This window comes from Octopus sinensis, linkage group LG5, assembly GCF_006345805.1.
Source record: "Octopus sinensis linkage group LG5, ASM634580v1, whole genome shotgun sequence".
In the NCBI taxonomy this organism is placed as follows: Eukaryota; Metazoa; Mollusca; class Cephalopoda; order Octopoda; family Octopodidae; genus Octopus; species Octopus sinensis.
In genome coordinates this window covers 42,558,965-42,581,019 of record NC_043001.1, presented here as the reverse complement: position 1 = coordinate 42,581,019, position 22,055 = coordinate 42,558,965, and the positions used below count along the sequence as shown (strand labels likewise).

Genomic DNA, 22,055 nt, shown 5'->3' with positions numbered 1-22,055 from the left:
CTCCTCTCTACCTATCTATCAAACTTCCTACCCACCTATCTTTCTATCTATCTTCATTTTCATGGAACCTCACCCAAAGAAAAAACAAAACAATGTTCTCCTCTTCTAAACAAAACCCCCCAAAATCATATTTTATATAAATGAACAAGCTGTTTGTACATTCACAAAATTCTATTTGACAAGTTCCAGAAAGAAACCAAAGTGCTAATAATAATGAAGAAATAAGATTTTTTTCCAAAATTCTGGCGACCTTATTTCTCAATATATATGTATGTATGTATGTATGTGCATATATGTGTGTGTGTGTTTGTACCCCCACCATTGCTTGACAACCGATAAGTATTGGGCTTACGAAGAATAAATCCTGGGTCGATTTCACTAAAGGCGGTGCTCCAGCATATCTGTAGTCACATGACAGAAAAATGTAAATAAAAAACCATGCCATTCTAATCCTATCTCTGCTAGTATATATATATATATATATATATATATTATATATATATATATAACATTTCTAAATTTCTCAGAGAGATTTATACAGTAGCAGCATGATAAAGTGATGGAAAGTTGCCAGCTTAATGTGGCAGTCCTATGAAAGGGAAGAATGCTACTGCTATTTAGCTTTAGAAAACACCGTTCCCAGTTGGCCACGACACATTCTCTGCGTCCTTATGTTTTCAAAGGCGAAAAAGCATTGACAGCTTGCAAGCCATGCTACTTCAGACTGATGATGTCTCTGGATGCTGGCTTTGCTGAGTGGAGGTGCTTATCTCCCTTTTGAAAACATAAGGACACAGAAAATGTGTCATGACCAACTGGGAACAGTGTTTCCTAGGGCTAAATAAAAGTAGCATTCTTCCCTTTCATGGGACTGCCACATTAAGCTGGCAACATACCATCACTTTATATATATAAAATTGAGAATGTGTCTGTATATGTGAATCCCTAAAACTTGAGGACTACCCAATCGATTTCATTCAAATTTTACACATGCATTACTTAGGGTCCATGGAAGGTCATGGGCCAAAAAATTTTCAACTTCTTGCCTAATGCAGACCCTGAGCAATTTTTTAGACTGGTTTGGTATTATGTGTCAAAAGTGAATATTGTTTCACTTTTAATTCTATTGTGACAACACTAAGTTCAAGTTATATAAAAATACACAGTTACTATAAACATAATTTTAAAAAAAGTCAAATAGATAAAATAAATTAAGTAAACAAAACAATTACAATGGTCATAAAATGTTCTTATACATCTCCAATAATTTTAATCTAAAATAATCTCTGCCCAGTTCATTATATAATAAGCTCTATATAATATGTTAAGAATTTATAGTGGAGTAGGAAATATATTTTATTTAAAATTTCTATATACTATGATGAAAAAAATAAATAAGGATATATTTTATTCAGACACTAAATTCATTAATAAAAAAAAAACTTTAATCAACAATTCATTCATTCAAAAATTTCTACTAAATATGCTGACATTAAACAAATGTATAAAGTTACAATTATTATAAATTATACTATTTCATCATCATCATCATCATCATCGTTGATGATGATGATGAAATAGTTTAGTTTATAATAATCATAACTTTATACATTTGTTTAATGTCGGAATATTTAGTAGAAACTTTTGAATGAATGAATTGTTGATTAAAAGTTTTTTTTTATTAATGAATTTAGTGTCTGAATAAAATATATCCTTATTTTTTTTTTCATCATAGGTTAATAATATATAAATAAAATATCAGAATTTTATTTAGTTTAGAGTAAGCCAATAGTTTTATTATTTTATAATTTTTGTTTGTATACAAATTTGAAAGAACATAAAATAAGGATATGTACTAAATATTATAGGATCTACAAAAATATTCATATATGCACTAAGCAGTTTGCTGGTGTGTTAACACTTCTGCCAGCCCACTGCCTTTAGTGGAAAATATTGCCCACAATAGACTAGTCTATGGCCTAGTAACTACTCCACACCTTCAGTATACACAATGGAATTCTATCGTCCTTGCCACTGAACTGGTGTCTTCTAAATTTATGCACTGATTCCATATTTATGCATATCTATTACATACTTAATTTGTTATAAATTATAACTGTTGACACTGTACACTAACTACTTAGATAAGCTGTTACTTGATTCATACATCAATTACAAAGGACACTGTTACTTAAATTTCTTACATAATTGAATGACTCATCATAACTTGAGTAACCTTTACTGCTGCTCACACAAATATTATACCAAGGGACATTATACTGATAATTTATAGTGAGTTATGCTCCTTGTGCTACATATATAAGAATATCATCTGAAATTTATCAAGAACAGCTGTATTGGAGAATATCTGGTAAATGAATGCTCATATGGTTTGCGTTTAATGCTTCTGTATCACATGCGTACTATATAAAAAAAGATTATATATGTGTGTGTGTGTGTATATGGATATAAAGGTATGGCTTTGTAGGTAAGAAATTTGTTTTGCAGCCATATGGTTTTTTTAGTTCACCCCCATTCTTCTACATCAATGTTATAGTAGAAGTGCTTTCTATTATAACCTTGAGCTAACCAAAGCTTTGCAAGTGGAAATGGTGGATAGACACTGAAAGACGTCCACTCCATATCTGTGTTTGTGTCTCTTTGTATTGTCATCACACTTTAATTATAAAGCAATGTTATTTGCTATCATCTATGAAAACATGTCTGGCCATTGTGCTGTCCCTATTGGAAAGACTAGAAAAACATTATCTTTCTTGGAAACAGATAAAGGCTGGTTGTAGAAAATTTGCCTTAACAAATTTCGCCTGGCCTGTGAAAACATGGAAGAGAGGACATTAAAATGATGGTGTATATATGTTGTATCTTGTACCTTTTACTTGTTTCTGTCATTGGACTGCTGCCATACAGTAGCACTACCTTGAAGGGTTTAGTCAAACAAATCGACTCCAGTATTTTTTTTTGTTGAATCAGTAAGTTACAGGGATGTAAGCAAACCAACACTGGTTGTCAAGTGGTGTATGTATATATGTGTGTGTCTGTGTGTATATATGTGTGTGTGTGTATGTATATATATCTATATATATATACATACACATATATATATATACATATATATAGCTACACACATGATGCACTCCTTTAAATTTCTGTCTACTGAATCCTCTCACAAGGCTTTGGTTGGCCTGGGGTTGTAGTAGAGGACACTTGCTCAAACTGAAACAATGTGGGTGGGACGCAAGCTTCTTACCACACAACTATGCTGCACTTATATGAGATGCAGTTATGTATTTGTGCGTATATATACACACACACACAGCCTTTGTATTTAGATTTCATTCATATGTGTAAGAATATTCCCACTAACTTTTAGTAATCATTGTTCTCAAAAATCTTACGCTGTGACAAAACTATGTGCTCACTGAATGGATAAGTATAATCATTAATTACTACACAAACCTGTGCACCAGTTGAAAAATGTGTATGCACACATAAACACACATGCACAGCTTAGAAGTAATAGTGATGTGCATGCCCCACAATATATGCATATTGTTTTTTAATGAAAATAAAATAATAATAACGTGATGGTATGTTGTCAACTTAATGTGACAGTCCCATGAAAGAGAAGAATGCTACTTTTATTTAGCCCTAGGAAACACCATTTCCTGTTGGTCTTGACACATTTCCTGTATCCTTATGTTTTCAAAGGAGAGATAAGCACCTCCACCTGGCAAAGCCAGCACCCATAGACTAGTTTCAGAGTCATTGCTCATCATCAGTCTGGAGTAGCATGGCTTGCTAGCTGTCGATGCCTATTCGCCTTTGAAAACATATATTTCAAGTGAAATATATTCACTGATTTTGAAAATAGAAATAATACATTTCTAAATCTCTGAGAGAGATTTATACAGTAGCAGCATGATGCTAGCTTTGCTGGGTGAAGGTTCTTATCTCCCCTTTGAAAACATAAGGACAGAGGAACGCCAGGCATTTATGTTACTAGAATAAACAAACATGTAACTCATTCACAAAAATGTGTTGATTGTAATACTACTTTGATGAATAAAATTTCTGCATTGTTGAAATATATTGGAATATTATAATTTTGGCCTTGTACCAAAATTTGAAACCAATATTATGTTATAATTTATTATGATAATAAACTATTATTAAAGTGGTGAAGGTAGTAAGATGGCAGAATTGTCTGAGTGTCAGAAAAGATGCTTTATGGTTATGTTATTTGTTCCAACCCTAAACACTGAATTCAAATCCTGCCAAAGAAGTACCGAGAAACTTTTTTTGGAGGGCTGAACAATTATGCCAGCTCACCACCTTAATAATAATAATGATAATAATAATAATAATAGTTGAGCATGTCCCTTAGTGGCTGACAATATGTGCATCTCTGATCACGAGCAGAAGTAGTGGGGGAGCATCATAGCCATGTGTTGAGAGGAATTCTTTGGGGTTTGAATAGTTCACCTCTGGAAACATGGGTGGTTCTTTCAACATCCTTAAACAACCCTTATTCAGGGACCTTTTGAGTGGGATGGGCTACTCAACCTGAAGAAAATTCTAACTGTGCCCCACCTGCAAGGTCATGGGCTGTTTATCTTGATATGAGATCACCATGTCGCGCACATATGGTTGTGATGCATGTGCCTGGTGTACCCTTATCAGACGGGTAGTCATGATGGGTATATTGGGCTTCGTATATTTTACCCCAGTGTCACTTTGATGGCATGCACTGCTCTCTCACTCAATAATAATAATAATAGTAGTAGTAGTGGTTTCGACTTATAGCACCAGGCCAGCAGTTTTGAGGGGATGGGTCTTAGTCAATAACCTCAATCCCTAGTACTTTATATTATTGACCCTATTGAAATAATAATTTTTAACATCAGCGCATGGCTACAAATTTGGTGCAAAGTTTAAATCAACACCAATACTTCATTGATGCCTTACTTTATCAACCCCAAGATAATGAAAGGTGGGATTTGAACTTGGAAAATAAAAAAAACTATATACAGCAAAGCATTTTGTCTGATACTCTAACAATTCTATCAATCTATAAATCTTCTTTTGTAACTAGGTGGTTTATTTATTTTTGAGTGTATAAGTCAATTTGCAAAAGCATCTTTTCTCTAATCATGTGTTTCCTTGGAGTTGAGTGCTTGTGCTTTTTATGACAGTTTCAAAACTGAAACTTCATTTTGCACTCTTTGAATGGAAACATAGTAGTGGGCATGGTAGGAAACATGGCAGTGAGCACCACTTTTTGAGCGCTGCTAGAAAACAATGACTTTACATAAATTCAGATTGCCAAATATTACTGCAATTAACTGATGCTTCACAACCTGTTTTGTTCAGCATTTTAACCAGATGACTTTTGTTTAGACTTTTATGACAACAACAATAGAAATTAAATTCTTGTGAAACTGTTTTTTCAGTAATAATTTATTGGGTGACATGGCTTGGTTTAATGTTTCATTGTAAGCATGCTCTTTATTAACTACTAAACAAAGAATGATTTTTTTGAAGGTTATAAATTGAAGTCAGTTACTTGAAATATTTAGAATTCAACTATTTTCAGCTAAGGCACAACCTTACTTTTAAAGATGGCAAAAACTGATTGTCAGCAAAATCTTATTGTCCAATAATGGAATAAAATCTGTCTTGTGTTTTTAATAGTAAATTGCAGTTTGTCAATAAAATTACCATAAAGGTATTCCTGAGAATACATTCAAAGTAGGTTGATTTAATGTGATATGCGTTTAGGATTTCTGCTTGTGATTAATGCAGTTGATGCTTAACATTAATTGGATAATGTCAAAGTGGTTGACATTTGTAACTGAGTGATATTTAACTGAATGATGTGTGATGTTTAGTGTAACAGGATGATGTTAACATTGGTTCATATTAAGGATACTTGAGTGCGGTTTAATGATGAAGTTGAATGGAGCTGAATATTTTTCATTTCTATTAGCTATTTTTTTTATTGAAACCAAAACTAAAACTTATAACTACTATCATCATTGTAACATTCACTTTTCCATGCTTGCATGGGCAGATGGAATTTACAGAGGCAGATTTTGTACAGCCAGATGCCTTCCTATCATCACCTGCTTCCTGGCAAGGAAATATTTCCCTATAGCCAGACATGTGTTTCATGGAAGACTGGTTTACAACATCACATGATGTCATTGCATGGGTGCACGCACATCTATTTATACAAGCTCGTTTCAGCTTCTGTCAACCAGATCCACTCACAAGGCTTGTCAACCTGGGGTTATAATAGAAGACACTTTCCCCAGCTGCTGCACTGTGAAACTGAACCAAAGACCATGTGGTTGGGGAGCAAGTTTTTTAACTACAGCCACTCCTGCACTTATGTCCAGGGATTTATCAATTTCAACTTAATTGAAATTCAGTTTAATTTGCATTTTATTTTCTTCTCCTTGTTTTGCTATTTATCAATTATTTCATTATATTATGTTTCTTTTTTATGTTGTAGCCTTGAAGTGCTGTATATTGGAGGTAACCAGTTAACTGAGATACCTGCTGAAGTTGGATGTCTCACTAAACTTAACACACTTGCACTCTGTGATAACAAAATACATACTCTGCCTCGAAGTCTTGGTCAGCTGCATAAATTAAGGACTCTCAGCCTCCACAACAATCGAATTTCTATGCTACCTCAAGAGATAGTTTCTCTCAATTTAATTGAACTTAGTCTACGAAATAATCCTCTTGTTGTTCGTTTTGTGAAAGATCTAGTTTGCGATCCTCCTTCCTTATTGGAGCTAGCAGGAAGGTCAATAAAAGTTGAAAAAATTAAATATGATGTAGGTGATATGCCCCAAAACCTTCACCAATACCTTGAATCTGCTAAAAGATGTGTTAACCCAAAATGTAAAGGTAAGTTTCATTTTTATTATTTAAGATTTTGATTTCTGTATCTCAGAAACAAATTCAATTACAAAATTTTTTTAGCAAAAGTGCTGCATAGAACACATGCTTATAAATAATAAAATAATACAGTTTTAACCTTTATTTTAACCATACACCAGGCCTTTGCTGAAAATTGTTTGTGTGTATGTTTATCTTACATGTATGTGGTGTATGCATTCACATTTACACTAAGCAAGCAAGTGTATATATTTTGATACAAATAACGTGCATTTAGATAGGTACAAAAATTTAGTTAGAAAACAAAACAAGGCCTAAGGAATAAATAACATCAAGCAAATTGTCATCAGCAATGTACACTCTACTAGCTTATTGGACCAAAAACAAAACTAAAATTGACAAATCAAAGTACAATTTTCCTCAGTGTTGCATTAAAGTCAAGAATATTGTTAGGTTATTCTCTTCATTTATCATTGAAAATTTTGCTTCTATTTTTCATGGCTGTACACATAGATTGCTTTAATGCAGGACTGACACTAAAGATGCAGTATTGTGTCTATCCAAGAAGCTGCTGCTGGGTTCTTTTCTTCTTTCTCATTGTTTTTCCTTCATCCTACTGGTATCAAAGAAGGTCTGCAGCAATCAATCCTTCTCCATTTGCTCATCTCCACATCTTAGTTTTCCACCTACTCCAACAAACCAATCTACATCTCTTCTTCACATTTCCTTCTTCATACACTATGCCTAGCTCTCACTCCTCAATCCTGTCCTCTGAATCATTGCTATCCCGTAGCCCTTGACTCTGTATATACTCAGATTTTTACCATACCCCCCTCTGCACTCCTTAATCACGCTTCCATCACAATATCCTATCACTTATATTATGGTGTTTGAACTTCAAGAGTATGCCCTGGCTCTTGCCACCATCTATATCTCTCTCTTCCTTCACTCAACCATCCCATTTATGTTCTGATCCCCATTCCTTGTGAGTATGCCTGGCACTTTGCCACCATCTCTATCCTGCTGTCTCCCAATCTCTCTCTCTCCTCCTGCACTTCTTTCAGGTTGGGTAACTATGTATTTCCTTTGCAGCAGCACACCTGATGTCTTCATTCCTGATCTCTCTCTCTCTGCCAGGTAACTTTGTACCTCTTCTAGAGCAAGACACCTGTTTCTGTCTCGATGTCTCACTATAACCTTTCATCATCCGACAGAAGATCACCTCCTCCAATGCTCCCTCCCCTCTCAAGAGATTTTTTTTTGTCTTGCAAGCACTTGGTGACCTGTCAGTGCAGGTGCCTCTTAAAAGCACCCAGTTAACACTGTAAAGAGGGTGGCATTTGGAAGGGCATCCAGCTGTAAAAACCTTGCCAAAACTGACATGTAAAAAGCACAAAGTTCACTCTGCTGAGTAGTTGGTGATAGGAAGGGCATCCAGATGTAAAATTCCTGCCAAAATAGTTACAGAAGTTTGGTGCAGTCTTCTACCTGGCCAGCTCTTGTCAAACTGTCTCACCAACGCCAGCATGGAAGGCAAGTATTAAATGATGATGATATCAGGTAGGATACTGAACAATGGCATAATCTTCTTGATCAAGTTACATTTTTTTAGTTGATGACTGCCTGCAAGTTCAGAGTATGAGATCTGTTTGGTTCTTGTGTCTGGCATCCATTTTGCATTTCCGAACCATTTTAGTTGGTATTTATTGATGATAGTTTGGATTCTTGTGGTTTTTGTTCTTGCTGGTACTACAATGTGCTTTTCACACACTTATTCTGAGGTTCAAAACTAGTCATGGTATATCAGACTATTGTGAAACTTGGGCTGCATACCAGCATAAAATACAACAGCTTGAGAAGCTGTTTTTCATCAAATAAAACTGTAACCAAAAGTTTAAAAAAATTTTAAACAGACAGAAGAATACTGCATAACTTTATAATAAATGTATAGATCAAACTCTATCTAATAGTTTATAAAATACTAGTTATATTTGAAAATTCATCAAAGTTCATTTAGATGTGCAATTACAGTAACTGATGCTATATATACATTTAACCAACTTCATGGTCTTTACAAACTTATAACAACATATATGATTTCCTACCCGTATGTGACAAAAATGCACGTGCAGTTTGTGCAAAAAAAGCCGGCTGGCATGAAATAATGCCACAAAATCGGATGGTCAGACAAGTTGTTTTGAGAAAATTTGGTTTAAATGTTTGACAACTCAGCACCATCCATTGGATGTGGGGTGGGGTTGTGCTCCTACAAATATAAATAGCATCATTGAAGAGAAATTGAAAATTTTGAAATTTTTTCTTCCTCTATTTCTAATTTAAATGATCATTCATAGGATAGTGCATCATCCTCATTATTGTTCTAATGTCTGCTTTTCCATGCTTGCATGTGTCATTTGAAATTTGTTGAGACAGATTTTCTATGGCCAACCCACATTTTTTTCAAATGTTGTTTTATTCCTTTGAACACAAACATCAAAAAGGCTGGACATGTTTCCATTGGAGATTGCAAATGAATGATACTGCACGTATGACAGTGTTGTTTGTTTACACTTAGCATTAAAAGAATGTTCATTTCTATCTTACATTTAATAATTTTTAAGAGATCTTAGCTTCTTGTATAGTTTGTCTATCTTCTTCAATATATTATTTGGTGCCCAACCTAGTGGTCATATTTCTGTAATATTTGAATTTCATTGAATGTATATTGTTATATTTTGCAATGTAAGTATAACTATTATAGAATGTGTCCAGGAGTTTCAAACATTAAAAAAAAAGGTTTCATGAAAGTTGTGGCTAGGGCCAATTGGACTGATTGCTCCCAATCAGGCCTCATAAAAATGCTCTTCAAAACAGAAAGAAAGAAAGAAAAATAAAACATACTTTCTACACTTTAGTGACACAAGATACCAAAAGATAAACCCATTCATCCAAAATTGCTTGAGTCAGCCTTGCTTGTATTTTTAGTGCAAGAGTCAATTGTATGTATGCATGTGTGTATGGGCATGTTTGGGTAAAACATTTGTGTGTGTGTGAGAGTATGTATATGGTTGTTAAGTGTATGGTGAATTGTATAAAAGTGTATGGTGAATTGTATAAAAGCACCCACTACACTCACAGAGTGGTTGGCGTTAGGAAGGGCATCCAGCCGTAGAAACATTGCCAGATCAGACTGGGCCTGGTGCAGCCTTCTGGCTTCCCAGACCCCAGTTGAACCATCCAACCCATGCTAGCATGGAAAGCGGACGCTAAACGATGATGATGATGATACGTGAGCATATGTTTTTGTGTGTGAGTTGCTATAAACATACTTTGTATATGTTTAATTTTGGAGAAAACATTTTTATTTCAATAAAGAGTATTTTATGTGCGTGTGTCTGAATTAAAGAAAGCAAAAATAAACAAAAATGAGAAAAGCAAAAGGCTAAATGTGTGTGTGTAAAAGAATTCAGTGCTCAGTATTTTGGCTACAGGAATTTCTGTCAAAGAGACATGGTTAAACAAAGGTTAAATGTTCAATTATTTTTCATAGTGGTTTTGTTTTGTTAAGGTGTTTGTGTGAATGTATGCGTATGCATGTTTATGCTAGTATGTGTATGATTGTATGTATATGTATTTTTTAATGTGTGGTGAATTGTATACATACACACACGTATGTGTGTACAGTAATAGAGAGAAAGATGGGGGAATTTCTTTCTAATTTTTTCCAGGATATTTTTTAAAAGTGTAGTTTAGATGTAGTTTTGCTTACTAATGGTGAAAATTTTTGGTAAATTTATAGTTTAACACCCCTCAATTTCAGTGATCAATGTTTTTTCCTTGTACTGTCAACTAATCTCATCTCCTAATATGTCGCAAATGATTTTTTTTCCCACGGAAATTGGAGGTGGACCCTTGAAAATTCCCCCACCCCTCACCTCACCCAATTGGGCCCCACACCTCCTAAGGCCAGCCCTGGTTGTGGCTAAGTCAGACAGATAATTACATTCTTATTCTTATGTAGATTTAGGACAACGTAGATTTAGGACAACTGGATCTGAAAGTTTTCAGAACTTTCTCCCTCTTAATCATTATTTTTTTATTGAGACTTTTTTTTTAGCTCTTTTATATCACATAGATATGTTAAAATATCATCTTCCAATTGAGTCCAAAAGCCTAACACTCAAGTTTTTACATGATTATGCCAGTTCTGTGTTATTGGTCATAATATACACAAGATCGCTCTGAGATGAACAAATCAATATTGATGATTATAAGTGCTTGTAGATTGTACATAATACTACACTGACCATTACAATAATTAATTCGCTTTTTAAATGTTTATCATAATTACCATATCTGTGCAGTGTAAAATAAGGTGATGACAAAAAAGGGAATTTAATTAAAATATTAGATACTTGTTTAGTCATTAAAATGTGATGTGAAGGTAAAAGATCAAGATGTATTTTAATGGTTTGTAATTATTATTAGTAGTCTACAAAATCTCCTGCTCTACATTGATCCTTATATTGCTTTGTCTAATTAATCAGTATCAACCTGTTAGCATTCAGATTACTCTATCTAATGTAATGCTAATTTATTCAAAATGTTTTGAATTAACTATGCATTATCTCATAGCTTTGAAATTTTGAGGATGTGATTGTTTATTTTTAGAATGACATTCTATGGTATGTGTGAGAATCCAGATCTGGCTGGTATGAACATAAAACAGGTGAAATATTTGGCTTACAGATGGCCAGTTTGAATGCTAAAAGGTTAAATCAAGTGATATCAAAGATTATATATAAAATGAAAATATTCCCTCTTCAGTAGTATGTGTTTTGTTAACAAAATGTTTGAGTACATTAACACAGCATAGCAGACATTGTTTTCTAAATATATTTCAGTACGTAGCCTATCATTTCTAAATATATTTCAGTACGTAACCTATCATGTTCTAGTTTGGTTATTTTGCCAGAAAAATGCTGAAGTAGTATAAAGGAAAAGGTAACGGGAATGTTTAGTAAGATTTATTCAGTTTCATAAGTATTGCTGCTCTTCTCAGCTAGACAACAAACTAAACAAAACTAAAGGCCAAGAATATTTTTTTCTTTTTGTTTTGTAGCAATGTAGTTTTTTTTTTCTATGAATATATCAATCTTTTTCAGTGTATATATAAAAACAAATGCCTATTGTTGCCATAATGTTGTTATTATTGTTGTTCTACCATGTAAAGATCATTGACATTTCTGATTGCAAGACAATGTGCAAGAGAAAAATCAAGACAGTTGGGGGGAAGTGTGTATGGGAGGATAATGATCCTCTTAAAGAGAATGAAAAGTCATAGAAGTGCTATTGTGAAAGGTTGTTTATTGAAGAAAAACATAGAAGAAAAAGGGTTTACACCAAGTAAATCCAACAGACTCCAACCATTCAAGTTGACAGCAAAATAATGGATGTAGCAGGAAGGCACTTAGTCCATCAGAAATCACCACCATGATACTTAAAATATCTGGCAAAGTGTGATATGGACAAATCATCTGCATACTAAATCAGGTTGTACAGGAAGGTGTTATACCTAATGACTGGTGTAATAACATCATCAACTGCTACAAGGATAAAGTTTAACACACTAGAGAGCAGTAATTATTGAAGTAGCACAATTGACTAGGAAGAGAATTAACAGGTACATGAGTGGGATCTTGCAAGTGAATTTGGTTGGCAGAATCTGTAAGAAACCCATTATAATACATATATGTATAAGTGTGTGTTTGTGAGCGAGATTTTTTCATGTCTTGACATCATGTGTTAGTTGAATACAAGAATCAGTTTTACAAGCTGTTGACTACCCCATCCGGGCATAACAAAATGGATGTTAAAATTGTGTGTGTGTGTAAGGATGTCAAGTGGTTAAATAAATATATTAATCTCTTATACCTTCTGACCTTTTGTGGTTCATATATGTGTGTGCGTGTGTGTGTGTGTACTGTCAAGTCTATATTATTGACTTCATTTACATTCCTATACTTGCCCTCATTACTTGAACCTCTAATCACACATTATCTTTATCATTCATCTATCTATCTCTCATATCCCCATTGTTTTTCTCTTGATCATTCTCCCCTCTTCTCAATCTCACAGTTGCTGGTGTGACCAAGGATGGTAGTGGATCTCTTTTGTTTTCTGTACACTGCTTCAAGTGTAACGGGTTCTCTCATCAACACCCTACCTCCACTTCTTTTTCATTTTACTTTTGCTCTCTTGGCTAACTTGAAACACATACATAAGGGCCCTCATCATGTACCCCATGCACTCCTCTACCTATACTCTGCTCCTGATCATAAATAGTTGATAAACCTTGTTATTTAAGTGACATAAATAGTTGAGGAAATATAGGACGTGGAAGCATAGTGAATAAGGTTAATGATGGATAGTCATAAAACAGTCAGCAAAAGATTTATCACATTGTATAAAAAGTAGGCTATATGCTTATAAAACAAGAGGATCTTTAATTATTGGAGAGGTATAAGTTGATTATAACCTGTTTAGTATGCAGAGAAATAAATGCAAATGAATGACTGAATAAAAAGTACTGTGATTAAAGGAACCCACAGTTAAGATTACTCAATGGGAGAATTATTACAGACTTGTCCAATTCATGCTGGATATTGAAATGTTGATGATAGTAGGGATAGTAATGGATGTGGTACAATAATAATGATCACACCACCATTATCATCATCGCCACTTCCCTTAATTCTGTATTATCTTATCTGAGACCAAACCTACTGAGGCATCACTGTTTCTTTCCATGTCTACTACTAGAAGTATCTTTCACTCTTAGTACATAACACATTTCCTCTAATCATTTGTAGTGCATTTGTATCTCCTGTCAAATCAGTATAGTCTCTTGCGCTCATTGATTGATACCCCTTCTTCTATGCTCAACCTTTCATGGAAATTAGTGTTGCACATCCTATCTCTCACACTTGACTCCTTTCTCTTCAGAATCTGAAAGACGTTTGTATTCAATGCCTGTGTTTCACAAACATGCAGCATCACACTTCTTCATACAGCGTCTTTTGCATGAAGAGAGAAACCTCTTATTACAAATAAATATGAGAATTTCTTTCACTCCTTTCTTACTCAAGCTGCTATACTTTCTCTAGAAATACCCCTAATTGAAAAAGGGAACAGAAATTACTATCTCAGATGACCCATCTGAGAAGTTTATGGACTTCACTTTATAAGTGCTTATTTGGTTAACTACTCTTGTATATGTAGCACATCTGAAATCCTTGTTCATAACCATTCTCTAGAATTCCCACTGTATCTTTTGTATATTCATTGCTTACACTAATTACATAATACTAGGATCCCACTAACTCTTCCCAAACATATCAAACTATATCACTTTCAGATTTCAGCTCTCTCTACCAATTAGAGTTTTGGTTTTTGTCATGTTGACATTTTGGGTTTTTCATTTTAAGGCCTTTTTTTTTCTTTAATTCTTCAAAATATTTTGCTATGACAACTAGGTCACCAGCAAAAAAAAGTTCACAAAGATATATATTTTGAATGTAATTTTAAAACCTAAGCTGAACAGAAGCTTCATCCTGAAATTTCCTATAAACACTTCCTTACCTGATCTACACTTGACTTTTCCATTACCCACTAGAATACAGAATGTAAGACCTTAAGTAATAACTTGTTCTGTATTTGTCTCTTTGTGAATATGGATGCACAAATGTAATATTTCCATTTAGAGACAATATCTTATCCAAACAAAAACACTTAATAACTTCCAACAGTTGTGACTTTGTGAATCAAAAATTTGATAATTACTTTTCTCCTCTACATTTCTTTGCCTTATAATGGATAGTTTTTGCCAGACATTTGAGCTAACATTTCTGCAACTATTTTGAATGTTCCAGTAGCATTCACTGCTTAAATCTAACTAATTACCCTTACTAATCAAGCTAAATCCCTTTAGTTTCTGTTGGATCTATGTGGAATGGATATTTACTCTCCTTCTACAACTTTTCATGGTAGTAATTCAACACCTCTTTTTCTTTGCACTGTCAATAACATCTTGGTTCATACAAACATTTTGCCTTGCAATTTAGAATCCTCCATAGCTTTTCTCTTTATAGTAGGGCATTAACTCTAAGTTTTCCTTGAAGAAAACTTGATTCTTGCTTTCTGCCTAGCCTCTTGATTAGGATTCAGACTACTTGTTCTGCTTCTTTTAAACCTTTCACTTGGTCTTTTATACCTACATTATTCCACCACAATATTGACTTTGACTCTGCATCCACATACTTGGATGATACTGATTTGATTAGGGCTTGAACTTTTCCTTGATATTATCCTGGTAACACTTAACAGCCTACTCTACTATTCTTTTGTATTACTATTGACATTAACCCTTTTGATACCAATCTATCTGAGACCATCTATCTGTGGCATAAACTTCCTGTTTTAAAGTGACAAGGTTATTTGACAAAATTCCTCAGCATTTTCAAACTTCATTAAAGCAAATGCAGGAGAGAATAAGATGAATAGATGGAGAACGTAAAGACAAAGAGGCTGGATTGCTGGCTTTAATCATCATGAGTTCTTATAGCTAAAGACTAGTGGTGGAGTACTATACAATATTTGCTACTGACATATGATTTAATATATCCATTAAGTTGATAAAAAGCTTATAGTTACCAAATACTATTTAGTTTTGTTCTCATTGATAATTAGCAACGTAAGAAAGCCGAAGGAAGTCACAAGAGATCAGTAATTATAAAGAACATGATAGTAGAAAGGAGGTATAACAGTAATGCCATCTGTTTTAAATGTAGTAGACTGTAAGTGAAGTAGGCACTTCTTTCAAAAATATTTTCAATTTTTCAAAATTTTGTTTTGTTTTCTAATATTTCCTGACAGCTTGTTGAAATTTAGTTGTCAAAAGCTTCCTCTACCTAACTCATCACTTGCTCTATTTTGTTTTACTGAATGTGTGTGTATGTATTCTTGGTGACATATGAATAAATATATTAACAGGCTGAATGAAAGCAAAGTACAACTGAATTAAATTTCCCTTTAAAATACAACATATGCAATGTTCTATTTTATCAGCACTATGAGTCAGGCCAGATGTTGGGGTATGCATTGTTGCAGTGCATTACTGCAGTCACCATTTGTTGGTATATTTTTGGGTCCTTCCAGACAACCCATTGAACAAAGTCCCAGTCAGTCCTCATTTCCACGTGATACCTCCTCATCTGCTGTGACCATGTAGCTGACCAACATGAGCTGTCAACCCAGCTGGATCCTCAGTGAAGAGAGCATGGTAAGCAGGGCCTAGCTTGGAAAATCAAGCAACATGGCTAAACAGTTTGAACAGATGCTCCCAATTCAAGCAAATAACAGGATGCATCCCAGTTTTTGAGCAGAGCTATTGGTTGGATACAATATGGTAACCCATAATTTTGCATAACATCCTGCTACCAAGTGAGTTCAGGCAGCTCCTAAGGGCCCCAGACAGTGTCCAAGTCTCACAACTATAGAGTAAGACGGGGAGAACCAGAGACCTTAGGACTCAAACTTTTGTCCTCCTGCATAGTGCCAAACACACTTGTCCAATGCGTGCACAACTGCACCAGCTCATCCAAGTTTTTCAGGAGTCTAAAGTCCAAACTATGAGTAAAAATTAGTACTAAAATGTCAATGTGTGTGTGTGTGTGTATATATAGTTCAAATTTATAGAAAAACAAAGATGAAGACAGGTGTAGGAACAACAAGCAAGTGTATTAGTTTGACACTCAGAAAAAAATGGAAAAGTCTTTTAAGTTTTGAGCCTACACTCTTTGACAAAAAAGAATAAGAGACAATAAATAGAGAGTGAATGAGAAAAAAATTTGTTGAGTTCAGTGGTCCAACATGGTGAATATATATATATATATATAATTATCTGTTTATATTTTATAGGTGTTTACTTTTCATCACGTTTTGAAAGTGTGAACTTTGTTGACTTTTGTGGCAAGTATCGTTTGCCCTTGTTACAGTACTTGTGTACTCCAAGATGTACCACATCCCAGCCGTCAGTGCGAGGTAACAGTGACACAGAAACAGATGAAGAGGACGTAGCTAATGGAATCATGAAGAAAGTTCTTTTAGGATAATTATTTACAAATTGTTAATATTTTACCCCTTTGCATTTGATTTAATCTCACTGCCATTGGATGTTCAAAATATTTAAGACATCCTCCCTGCATGTCACAAAAGCCATTTCATGAAAATCAAAGTTTATTGAACTGTATTTTTCAAATAATCTATCTTTGATTAAATATCTTATAACTTAAAAAGAAAAAGGGAAAAAAACAACAAAACCTTTTGACTATATAATTTTATCCTGTCTTATTTTATTCTGCAGGCTGGTCCTCTGTCAGATTTGTCTTTAGTTCTGCAATAATACATAGAAAAAAAAAGTTAGTTAATACTATAAATAGTAAATTTTCTTTCTAAATTTACACATAGCAACAACTAAGAAAATTCAGGGGAAAAATCACTATTTCATGTTTTGCCTTGTTATGTTCTGTGAATAGAAACCAATTTTTATCTCAGGTAAAGAATTTTTTAAAATACTAAACATTTAATGATTTACCATTGACTAATTTGAATTCAACTGTGATTAAAAACCTGGTTGCTGGCATGAGTGTTATGTAGAAATGCATATCACTTAAACAGCTACATCATTTATAGCATATTACTTACTGCTGGTTGTATGTGTGGTTCTCTTATATATATATATATATATAATATATATATATATATATATATAAAGACAGATAGATACTCTACATATGTAAATATGTTATTCTAAATTACATCTAGCTAAATTTATTAAAATAAATAGGAAAGTCAGTTTGTATTAATGCTTCCCAACATGTAAATGTTTGCAATTTTTGTGTAATGTTGCTGCAACCAAGCTTCATTTTCTTACTCAAGTCTAGTTACCTATAGAGATGAAGTTGTTGAGTCAGCAGTTGCATGACCTGCTAGAAAATAATAACCAAATTTTCTAATCACACCCCACTATTTTAAGTATACTATACTGAACAATCTAGTCTCTCATATACAAAAAAAGTGTGGGATGGTTGCAACTAAAATGCCTTGGATCATAGGTTTGCTCAATCAGGGCTGACTTAGGGTTAAACTACAACTTTAGGAGTTGTGAAAAGCAGACACATACACACAATCATGCAGTTTATATTTAAGAGACCATCTTCAAAAATAAGTTTTGCCTTTCATATTTATTTTTCTAAATATATCTTCATATTTCATCAAAATTCAGCGATTTTATTGCATTTGATTTACTGAAGAAAGTAAATACAAATCAACTGAATGAATGCTGTTATTAAAAAGAAAATGATTTGTTTATATAGTAATTTACTTGTTATAACTTGTCTAATTATATTACTTTTAAAAATCCAATAGTATTTAATTTTATTTATTTATAAAAAGAAATGAATTTAAATAAAGTATTTACAACAGATTGGAGAGTGTGTTTTAATTTTTGTTTTTTTACATCAATTTCTCAATGTCTTACAACTGGATATCCTTCTTACAGATAATCACTTTGATAGTGAAGTAGGAGTGGAGCTTACTTTTTGCTCATTCAAACTCTAGCGGTGTTTATACCTCAGGGGTATAAATCAATGGCTATTCTACCAATACTCTAGTACTTTACCTTCGTAACCTCACATAAAATACTCATGAAATTCAACATAAATTATTAGGCTCCTGTTTTATAATTTTCAAAACAAAAGCTTCATGTGTGGATTAAGCATTTTCATCAGTTAAAAGAATTGGCTCAAAACAAAGAACACAAATTAAAAAATTTTGTTTTCACAGTTAGGCTTTGAATCAGAGTAGTTTGCGTTATAGTTAAAAACTGAACTGGTCACCTGTAAGATTGATGGAAGAAGAATTTTAAAAAATACTATTTGCTAAAATTCTGTGCTTTTAGTAATTGGGGGGACTTAAATTCAGTGTTTTTATTTGCCGAACTTAAGCTCTGTTCTCATAAATAACTTGTATTCAAATCAAATCTGACTTGTAAATGCATGTAACTTCTAATTCGGTCTCTATATTCAGCATAAAGTCAAGACTGTATCACAAGTCTAGATTTCATGTTTCAGATAAAATAAGATACCCACTCATGTTTATAAAACTCTATAACAAAAAAAATTTTTTTTTTTTCTTTATGAATTGTTGGCTCAGTGAGAAGGAGGTAACAGAATTTTCCTTTGATGAAATGGTATTAACAATGTTTTATAATGGCTATGGGCTATATTTTTATCAGGAGTAATATAGTTGATTTAATTACCAAACTTAAGGATATTCATTTTATTGGAGTCAGAAGAATGAAAAACAAAATCCATCTCGGTGAAATTTGAACTCAAAGTGCCACCTCCCTTCTCTCGTAATTTCTAACTTTACTGCACAGACACAAATTTGATTGTGAGCATTACAATTAATTAAACTGGCTTGAGTATCCAACTTGTAAAGTATTTTATTGATAGCTGAAGAATGAAAGGTCAATCCAACTTCAACTGAATTTCAACTCAAAAATATAAAGAAAGGATATAACTAAATACCCTAAGATAGTTATTCAGACACTTCACTGTCATATTTTCAATTAACATATTCTTGTTGCATCAGAGAAAATAAGATAAATTAGAAATATTCAAATACAAAATGGAATCAATCTAGCACCCCTTATTTTACTCCAGACCCCTTCTTTTTCAGATATTAGAAAGAAATGGGTAAAGAATCAACTGATCCTTTTATTTTTAAACTAATTCTCAGTATGCTGGGGAAGATATTTAATTATCAATAGTTCAACTCATTATGTATTACAGAATATTATATTTTTTGCAAAAAGAAACATTGGATCTAACACAGGGAAATAGATTTACCAGTTCTACAAAATTAGTAATAATGGTAAGTCCAATGTATCTTTTTTAAATACACTAGTATTGTGATTATTGATTATTTTTATAGAAATCAACTTTAGTAAACATTTTTCAAACCAGAGAAAGGGAAAGAGTATTATAAGCATAATAAAGTGAATACAATGACAGTACTTGAAGATCTTGTAGTATATCTAGGATAAGTCAACCTTCCATAACTCATCTCTCTTCAAAGTAGGACAATTTGAATTTATTAATGCAAGGTAAGGAAGCATTAATGCTACAAGTTGTATTTTGTATGTTGCCTAATTACAGCTATACAAGGATACTTGAGATTTTAGAATCTTGTTCACACACATCAAGTTACCACTCTGACTGGGATAGTTGCTGCTCTTTACAAATATTCCATATAATGAAGTTATATGATTTATATTATTGCCTTCCCACTAAACATATGTAAGTAGTGATAAATACAACAAACTATGAGAGGGTGCTGAAAAGTTCCTGGCTTTGTGTAAAAGAAAATACAGGAGGATCAGTTATGATTTCATCCAATATGTTCCCCTCTCAGATTCACATACTTATTGCAGCGGTCCTTCAGTTTTTTTAAGCCTTGTAAAAGAACTTGGAAGGTTAGGCCTCTAATCAGGCCTTTTGCAACACCCTTAAAGCCAGGAACTTTTCAGCACCTCCTTGTAATAATGATTGATTATGTAACTAAGAAATATAAAAATAAATAAAATAAGAATAAGATGAAGATGGCACCAAAGTGGGAGAGTATAGATTTGAATCTTCTGTTGTAAGCATGGGTGATTGCTAGTGGCAATCCACCACACAACATCATCACTGCTACACTGAAAAACAATGGCTTCTTTAGAACCATTGAGCAGATAGAGCGGAAGAAAAATGAATTCATCTGATCCTATACCCTTACTAGACTACTCACTGACACTCTTGATGTCATCATGGAAAACTACTGTGACAAGGCTGATAAGGATAGGGAAAATGAAGCAAAAACCAGAAGTCTCTTTGATTCAGTGGTCCCACAAAAGAATGGATCCCCCACCCCTGTGAATAATCAGGATGATAAGGAAGCTGAAGAAGCAACAACCAGAAGTTCCCTGTGTCAGTTGTCCTATAAAGGAATGGAGCCCTCACTCCATTGGACAACTAGAGGGATGCAAGCACTACCACCAGAAAGGGAAGGAAAGAACACAAGCACAAACATAAAGAAGGAAAAGGAAAATATGAAATAACTAAAACTGAAACCCCAAACCATCAAACAAAAAACAGAAAACTCAAATATGGAGGCTCCAATGGAATCCTAGAGAAGAAATTTGGAGTGCAGTCAAGGACATGCAAATTTTACCTGCAAGGCAAGTGTTGGCATGGGGAAGACAGTACAAACTGCTGGTTTGTTCACCCGAGACCTCACCAAAACTACAGGGGCTTTAAGGAGAAATACTTCCCTGAGGAAAAGCACCAATCATCTCCAAAAAAAAAAAAACTATACAAATGCAGTGTGCTCTTCAGATGTTATGCACAAGGCAGCAGCTGACCTGGCTACATCAAGTGCAAACAAGGAACCTTGCCCACCACTCTGCAAGACCACCACAATCAACAGATGTGGGATGGCCTCCCCTAATGCCTGTACAGTCATGTCAATATTTTTGCTAAATATTGGGGGCTTGTTGCATCACAACAACAAAAGCAAAATCTTTTTCCTGAGACCTTGCTGCATGCAATCAAGTCCTATGCATAGCATCTGAACCCTGATATAGAGGATCACAAGTACATGTACCAAAATATACCATACTGCGAACAGACAGAAGAGAAAGGGGGCATGGTGGAGTTGCTGTATATATCTGGGAAGAACTCACACCCCAGGTCTTACTGTCGTACTCAAATTCAGTATGTGACACTAATAGTATACATAAGGCAACACCATATAGTCATATGCAATACATATCACCCACCAGGTGTTCCAAACCACATGGGCAAATTTGAAGATTGCCTCATAAGAATTAAAGAAATCCTCATGAAACTGGAACATCATTTATGGGTGATTTCAACTTCCCCAATGTCAAATGGCCCAAAGGCCTCATGCTCTCAGGAATGACTCATTGCAAACAAGCACAGGTGGAGTCCCTGCTCAACCTT

The 22,055-nt window shown here is 33.9% G+C and overlaps 2 protein-coding genes and 1 long non-coding RNA gene across 4 annotated transcripts in view; all 3 read left to right on the top strand.

Annotated features, from left to right (window-relative positions):
- LOC115211775 (leucine-rich repeat-containing protein 58) overlaps positions 1-18,160 on the top strand; it is a 31,213-nt gene extending 13,053 nt beyond the window's left edge. The window contains exons 2-3 of the mRNA XM_029780450.2: positions 6,536-6,939; positions 16,909-18,160. Of these exons, the coding sequence (XP_029636310.1) occupies positions 6,536-6,939; positions 16,909-17,102 (598 nt within the window). The 3' untranslated portion in view covers positions 17,103-18,160. The remainder of the gene's footprint in view (positions 1-6,535; positions 6,940-16,908) is intronic.
- On the top strand, positions 10,286-16,613 carry LOC118763645. The gene is made up of 2 exons (XR_004999409.1): positions 10,286-15,191; positions 15,379-16,613. It is a non-coding gene; the product is annotated as an uncharacterized LOC118763645 (long non-coding RNA).
- A 3,261-nt stretch (positions 18,161-21,421) lies between the features above and the next one.
- LOC115211818 (folate receptor gamma) overlaps positions 21,422-22,055 on the top strand; it is a 29,013-nt gene continuing 28,379 nt past the window's right edge. For both annotated transcript variants that reach the window (XM_029780525.2, XM_036503350.1), the window contains exon 1: positions 21,422-21,430. The gene's annotated coding sequence lies outside the window, so the exon portion shown is untranslated. The remainder of the gene's footprint in view (positions 21,431-22,055) is intronic.